This window comes from Corvus brachyrhynchos, unplaced genomic scaffold, assembly GCF_000691975.1.
Source record: "Corvus brachyrhynchos isolate BGI_N302 unplaced genomic scaffold, ASM69197v1 scaffold83, whole genome shotgun sequence".
Classification (NCBI taxonomy): domain Eukaryota; kingdom Metazoa; phylum Chordata; class Aves; order Passeriformes; family Corvidae; genus Corvus; species Corvus brachyrhynchos.
This window is the reverse complement of record NW_008238464.1, coordinates 3,039,709-3,047,632: the sequence shown is the minus strand read 5'-3', so window position 1 is coordinate 3,047,632 and position 7,924 is coordinate 3,039,709. Positions and strand designations below refer to the sequence as shown.

At 40.9% G+C, this 7,924-nt stretch overlaps 1 protein-coding gene across 2 annotated transcripts in view; it reads right to left on the bottom strand.

Annotated features, from left to right (window-relative positions):
• IL18RAP (interleukin 18 receptor accessory protein) overlaps window positions 1-7,924 on the bottom strand; it is a 25,969-nt gene that overhangs the window by 12,138 nt on the left and 5,907 nt on the right. For both annotated transcript variants that reach the window (XM_017737132.1, XM_017737133.1), the window contains 4 exons: window positions 5,103-5,234; window positions 3,777-4,044; window positions 3,459-3,633; window positions 2,011-2,185 (listed from right to left, as the gene is read on the bottom strand). In XM_017737132.1, the coding sequence (XP_017592621.1) occupies window positions 2,011-2,185; window positions 3,459-3,633; window positions 3,777-4,044; window positions 5,103-5,226 (742 nt within the window). In that variant the 5' untranslated portion in view covers window positions 5,227-5,234. The remainder of the gene's footprint in view (window positions 1-2,010; window positions 2,186-3,458; window positions 3,634-3,776; window positions 4,045-5,102; window positions 5,235-7,924) is intronic.

The following is a 7,924-nucleotide window of genomic DNA, read 5'->3' as shown; positions in this document are numbered from 1 at the left end:
TTTTTTACCAAGCCACAGCAGAGAAATGTATCACAGAATAAGCTGAGTTGGAAGGGACCCACAAGATCATCAATGTCCAACTCCTGGACCTGCACAGAACCATACCCAAGAGTCACACCATGTGCCTGAGAGTGTTGTTCAAACACTTCTTGAACTCTGTCAGGCTTGGTGCTGTGACGCAAGCCTCTTCCAGTGCCTGACCACCCTCTGGGTGAAGAACCTCTTTTTATTATCCAACATAAACCTCCCCGGACACAACTTCAGGCCATTTCCTCAGGTCCTGTCACTGGTCACCACAGTGATGAGATCAGTGCCTGCCCGTCCTCTTGCCCTGGTGAGGAAGTTGTAACTGCAAGGAGGTCTCCCCTCAGTCTGCATGGCTCTGGGGTAGTATATATGCATATGGCACCTTTTACATGTTTTTCTCACTGCACTGTGAAGTGGGGGAAAAGAACTGAGAAGGATAGTGTATCAGCTCAAGTTCAGTCAGATCAGAATAAAAGCAGAGCTAGTCCAAGCCTGCCTGGAGAATATTGTGGGAATATTCCACAGAAGAATATTAGAAGGAAGAGTCAAAGAGCATCAGATATTTTAAGCCACCAAAGAGCTCTCACAGGTTGGTGAGACATGCTTTCCTGTCCTGACGGGATGGATACATTTTCCCTTGAATTATTAGAATCAAATGCTTAAAATACCTGGGGGGGAAAAAAAAAAAAGGATCATCTATTTCAGAGAAATTCTATCCTCATGAGACCATGGAATTTCAAAGGTGTGTTTCTTCACTAGACCGCAGAATCAGGTTGCCTCATTTAACACCTTTCTTTGGTCCCCTAAATCTTGTCCTCCCTTTCACAGAGTGGCCCACTTTCCACCAGGATGCTGAGGACTAGTCCTGTGCTGTTTTCATACAGAAACAGCTGGATTGCATCTATGCAGTTCAGGATATAGAGTAGATATATACTCTTCCTATGGGACCTGTGATTGACTGGGGTGACTACAAAGTCTTAACAGCACTCAACTGTAGATATCTGGAGAAAAGCACTGCCACATCACTCCTTTAGCAGATCAAGCAGTCTCCCCCAGTACTGATCCTGAGTTGCTAGCATGCTCCCTTGCACTGCATTGATGCCCCAAAACACTCTGCCAAGGCAGTATCTGGATTTTGCCTGAAGGACAACCAGAGACAGTAAATACTAGAGGAAAAGTCACCGTGGTTTGTAGGAGAATATAAGACCATGTCATATCACTGTGCCATAGAGTTCTAGCCAGTTTTCTTTAGTAATGCATGCAAAGCCTGAGAGAACAGCTCATGCAGGCAGTGATGTTCTCCCCCAAAGAGCATGCGCAACAACAAATGGCTTGTTTGTTAGATTGCTCACAGCTCTCCTATTTACTCTGCTGCTAAAAAATTACATGCAAGAGAGGTAGAGATCCCACCAATATCATCTTCCCTGTCACTGTCAAATGGAGAAAGTGAAGGTTTCACCCATGCCACAAGGAACAATATTTTACCTAACTCATAATTTCACATAATCCTCTACTTCAGGGAGATGGGTAGGATTGAGATACGCTGCTTTTGCCCACATTTCCAGTGCAGGATTTGCAATCCTTCTTCCTAGTATGCAAATATGTTCCTAATACTCCTCACACTGTACATGGAGAACATTGGCACCAGTTGGAGTTTCATGAATTCTACTCCCAGATCAAGAGTTCTAAATCTTTTGTGGATTTGATCCCCAATGTTAAGAACTACAATAAATCCAAGGCACAATTAGATTTTGAAAATTACAGTGTTGTATGCTGCATGCTATTACTGCTGTTACTATTGCATGTTCTAGTTAGTGTCCCTAGATGTCTTCAGAATACTTGGAAGAGGATTTTAATGATCCTGTAGCTAATTCAGTTTATGGGTTTTCAGAACAAGAGCCTGAAAAAAACCACATAAATAAACATAATAAAGAAAATATACTTTACTTCAGGTATTTTATTTTGAGTTATTATATAACTCACCAATGACTTCTACTGTTACTGCTGTTCTCACTGTCCAGTTGGTAGTGTTGTCAGGCAGAGTGTAATCACACACATATATTCCAGCATCTTTGTCATAGGTTGGATTCAAGTAGATTTCATTCTGCTTAAGCTTTAGGCTTGGTCTGCTTTTCCTGTGTTTTACCTGGTGACCATCCTAATGAAAGGAAAAGAAAAAGAAAAAAAGGAAAAGGAAAGGATTAAAGTCTTTTTTCATCTTGCTGTTATTAAATTATATTTTAATGTATTTGGACAACATTTTCATGTCAGTAGGGCTAAACCAAAGTCTTTCCACTGAAGCCCAAAAAGGGACGTATTAGGAGTCTGAGAACATTTTTCAGTTATGCTAAAAAAGATGCGAATACCCTTGACTTTTTAAAAATTATTTAAAATTTACAGTTGATATGAAACTGTGAAATCATGAAGATAATCTAAATTAAACTCCTATTACTAAAGAGCAACAAAAAGGATCACTTTTTTGATGGACTGGGTATTTTTTATTTTGTAAAGAAATTGTTTTGAAAGCATTTTCAAGTTATATTATGAGAAGTAAATCATGAGTTTGTACTGTCTGAGATTGAGAACACTGTCACTACTTTTAGAAGCATGAAAATTGTCTGTTTTTGAAAAGCACCCCTATTTTTCAGCTTCATATATTCATATTCCACTGAGACCAGAAGAATTTTCCTTAAATGAAGTTCCTGAAAAAATCCACTAATGCAAACAGGAAGAAGCTCCTTAACTTCAGCGGGCTTCAGATCAAGATGTAGGTAAAGATATACCTCATTTAAAATTTGAAAGCAAATGCAAAGTAACTTCAGCTAGATCATAATTCTGCTTGAAAGAATAAATAATGTAAATAATACCAGGTAGGAAAATGCACAACTGCAAATTTTAGTCATCTTCCTTTGCTCATTTATACAGGTTTAGATGTTATATTGCCCTCCTTAAAAACACTAAGTCAGTAGTGGTTCAGTGGAATAGTGTTTCATTAAAAACAGGAGTCTTGGATAGAATGGTTTGAAACATTCATCTTAAAATAATTTTTCACCTAACAAAGCCAGTTTTTCTTTGGTATATTTGATAGTTTCAAAATTTGAAATGTCAAAACAAAACTTAAAATGTTACTTTTCAATCATGTCTGTTTTGCAAAGAATTATTTTAATTCTCAATTACTTCAATTTCTTAGCTGAAGAGAAACCATTTCTTGGATTCTGTTTCACAGAATATTTTGGATGTGGTAAATTTCTTCAAAACTCTTCCTTAAATACTTGATATGTATTAATTCAAGATTCTGCTCTTGGGTTGAATTTCTTAGGCTGCATTGCCTGCCAAAGAAGAGTTCAAGTACTATGGCACATGCACATTAACTAGACCTGAAGCTCCACCTCCACTCAGCTGTTTTCAACACTCGATAGACTGACTCTTACCTTGTACCATTTTACATCTGGCTTTTTAATGTGGCTGTAACATTTTGTCCCAGGACAGGTTATTGAATTCCCAATGCCAGCAAGCAGATATAGCATGTTTGTGTCATAACCTGAACATTTTGCTGCCTTCTTTGTTTGAACATCCAAAACAATTTCGAGACATGGGATTTTTCCCCTGAGTGATGTAAAAAAAAAAAAAAGAAAGAAAGAAAAAGAAGTTAAACATTTAATACACAAACCAAACCAATAATTCTCCTATAGAAGTAGAAACCTTTTGCTCCATTAATCCATTACTTACCCTTTTGCTCCATTACTTACCACATCCTACAGATGTACACTCCAGAAGCACTGTCCCTTATTGGTTTAAACCAAAGTGCATCCCCTTGGAAAGCCAGATTTGAGCTTTCCTTGACAGCCTTCAGTGTCTCTTTATCCTTCTGATGCCAGAACCATTCCACCTTATGTTGATTTAAAAGTGAGTTGTTATAAATGCTGGTAGCATCTCTCTCTGGTAAAGCACACCGTAGAACGAACTCCTCACCATTAATTGCACGATACCATATTTGAGGTTCAACATGGGAACATCCTGAAAAGCAGGAGAGTAAGATATCAGTGCCATCTGAAAGAATGCAGAGTCATGGTGAAAAAATTAAAAATAAAAATTAGGAACACAACCAAAATAGAACTTTACCTTTCTTTAGTTAAATATCCCTTTATGTGATCAGAAGATGGACTAACAGAAAACAGGTTTTCTTAAATATGCAATTTGTCAATGTTCTTGAAAATTTATTCAAAGGTTTCCAAGGGTTTGCTAGACCTTTTCTCAAAAGATTAATGTGAAGGGTTTTTGTGATGTGTAAACTTCTGCGTGGTGCTAACCTGTTAAACCTCAACTCTGTAGAAAAGCAGACACAGCTCTTCTCGATCTCATATTAACGGACAAGGGACTGACATAAGCCTGAAGAAGCAGATCCTGCCCACCACATGCCCTGTTTATGGTAAGATTGAGAAACATATTGTCCCACTGCTTTTAAATATTCATCCTCCCAGGTTTCAGTAACTTTCCCTAAAGTTAAACACATTTTTTAATTTTGAAAGATGTGGTCAGCCATCCTAATGCCCCTCCTGCCACTCAGATGGTTGTGACCCTTGAAAGTATGGCAGGATTTCACTCCAGCAGAAGGGAGGGCATGACATCTGCTCCTCACCTGCTCACCTGGGAAACTCTTTACAGTTTCATTTTCTCTCTGCAAACTAAATTGCATCAAGCTCCTCCAGATATATTGTGTGTGTGAAAGACTTTGAAAGATCAGTCTCATTCTGCTTTTGTCTTCCTTCTCCCCAGTCCCTGCCTCCCTGGACCTGATGCTGGAGACCTAAGTCACAGAAGCAATTCATTTGTCCCATCTAGTTCTCAGAAATTCTTCTTTACATTTGTCCTTTTCATTGGGGAACTGATTTTTGAGTCAAATTTATGGTAGACTGTATAACCAATACTTCAAAAGCTTGCAGAAAGGCTATTTGTCTGACACAAGCATGGATATGTACAGGAAAAACTCACAAAAGCAAGAAAAATTAAGATCTCCTTTTTTAAGTTTTCAGAAAGCACCACAAACACCAAACCTCACTGGAGCAGCCTCTTACCTGGCAAGTTAATCTCTCTAACTTCTACCCCACTGACAAACAATGTTAGTATCCAGCACAAAGTGAGCATGATTTCCTTTATCAATTTGGGTTGATGCTCTAAGACATTTTCTTTAATAATCATCCAGCTTTCTGTAAAAGAGAAAAACGGGGGGGGTTTTTTGTAAATAAGATAGATCATTTTGTAAATAAAATAGATCATTGCATATTTCATTATGTACCTCTATAAAACTTTGCAAACACTATTTCCTGCATATTGTGTTTTTTAAAAATGGGGTTTGCAGCACTTTTCCTGCTCACACTATTTCACAGAAATGGAATGATTTCACAGAATGGATAATACTCAAGACTATGCAACAATCTCTCTAAATGCACCTTTCATAGAATTTCTTACAGATGGATTTCCAAGTCATACCTACAGCAATGCAGAACTCCACCTCTGGAGTGGAAATGTAGATCCTTCCTCCTTTGATAGGAGCATGTTCTCTAAGATGAGAGGTAAGATACCAAATAATATCAGCCTTCAGCTAATGATGATTATCAGCAAAAGGCTGAGACAGGCATAAATGGCACCAAAACTCCATAGAACACCACTGTAGCTTGAAGGTCAACTGGCCCAGAGTGAGCTGATTGGATTCCTTTGGTATTAAACTAAATCTGAAGATGTGCTGCAGCTGCAAACAGCATTGAGCCCATGAGACCGGAGGACTATGAAGGAGTAAAACCCTCAAAGCATGTCTTGTGTGGGCACAGGTTTTTGGTTCTCGCTTTCACCCAAGATATGTGCTCCTACCAGGCTTTGCTACCAGCCAAAATGGACATACATTAGGATGTCTACCAGGGCCAGCAGAGCAACCTAAAAACCCCTTCTCCTCCCCCATGGCTTACCGGGGTGTGCAGAATCAGGCCTCACTTTTGCACCACGATGCTGCTCTGCACTGCTTGAACAACCCTGGCAGAGCCCTGCTTAGCAGGGTAACACCCAGAGGACCGTAAGGGACCAGCTCTGTGGTGGTCCCTCTGTAAACTGAGACAGAGAGTACCCAGGGGATTTGGGGCAGGTCCTCAAAGCACTCAGCTGCATCCAGAGCCCTATATGACAGTACCCTGAACAAGGTGAAACCCCAAACCATATTGTTATATCTTCCCTCTTCTACTAAGAAGTCTGATCTGCATGCCACAGCCTTCTCAGCTGCAGGCTGTGCAGTGGGCGTACTCAACAGCCATGGCTTAATTCGGGTATTTAGTAAGGACATATCCAATGCCTATGACTGATGCCTGGAGCACCTGGTTCAGGAGCAAAGGGCATCTACTTTGCTGATGTTCAGTTTGCGCAGCTGTGCATTGTGCAACTGAGCCCTCAAGGGGGTTTTTTCTTTCCTTTGGCCACAGAGTGACTCTGCATTTACAATGCTGTCAGAGAGGCATTGAGTCAGCCCAAGGGAAAAGCAGAAAAGGTTGGGCAAAGGCTAGTCCCTTGTCTGTTGGCACCTCATGCAAATCAGACACTACTGATACTGGTTAGCATCAACAGAGCATCCAGCGCACACTGAGCTAGAGAGAGAGGTGATGAGAACTCCCACGCTGCACTTTTCCAGGCAGCAGTTTTGTGTAGCAGGGAGAACTCTTAGTCACCATTCTCTTCAGAATGTCTCTATTCCTTGCAAGTGAATGGAATGATCTATTTTTATGCTCAGAGCTCACAGGAAGTAAGTTAACTCATTTGTCTGACCCCATCCTGGTGCTTTGTTACAGGTTGGCTGCCAGCTGTCATCACCCCACACATCTTTTAAAATCATCCTGAGACTCCAAGCCTGTATGTATGTCTGAATAAAGTGAGTTTGCTACCAGCACTGGGAGAAGCCCTCCATAAGTTTATCCAACTTTTTTATCCACTGCAAAAAGATCAATGGATCCTGACTCTCAAATCTGGATTTATGACACCTGTGAAGACCTTGCTCAAGGCATTCATTAAGGCTGCATCTCTAGGCATGCTAATTCTGTATAAAACCAAGAATGATGTTTTGAGTTATGTCATCCGACAGCCCACATGGCAAAGGCATGCTGGTGCCCGTAGCAATCAGGACCCAAGGCCCTTTTGTGAGGTTCATTGCCATAGTCCCTTGAGCAGGTGAGATGATGGAATAGGTTGCTGTTGACTAAAGCAGAGGGGCAAGAACTGATCTCTTCACTCTGGTGACCAGTGACACAACTCAAGGAGACAGCATGAAGCTGTGTCAGGGGAAGTTCAATTGGATATCAATTGTTCTTCACCCAGAGGATGGTTGGGCACTAGAACAGGCTCCCCAGGGAAGTGGTCACAGCACCAAGCCTGACAGAGTTCAACACTGGACAACACTCAGGCATGTGGTGTGATTCTTGGGGTGTCCTGTGCAGGGCCAGGAGTTGGACTCAGTGATTCTGATGGGTCCCTTCTAACTCAGCTTTTTCTATGATTTTATGAACTATTGATCTGTCCTCCACACTCCACTCTCCCTTGACCACAGGCAAATGGTCCAGCCTCTCTCCTGTGACAGCCCTGGTACTTTCTGGTGACTCATTAAGCTGTTAAGCCATCAGAAGCTATTTGAAGAGTGCCTAACCTGGCACAAGATAAGCAGTGGAAGCGTTTACTTCCTGGCTTCCCATTTGTGTGTCACTGGGGACATACAGGCCACATGTAGTGAAACTACAACAAGTGACCATTCACAAAGCATTTAATAGTGCCAGTGATGTATAATCTCTTTGTTCTCCAATTTACTGCCATATAAACAATACCCTCTAAGCTGAAAAAGGTCACCACAAATGGGAAAGAAGTGCCA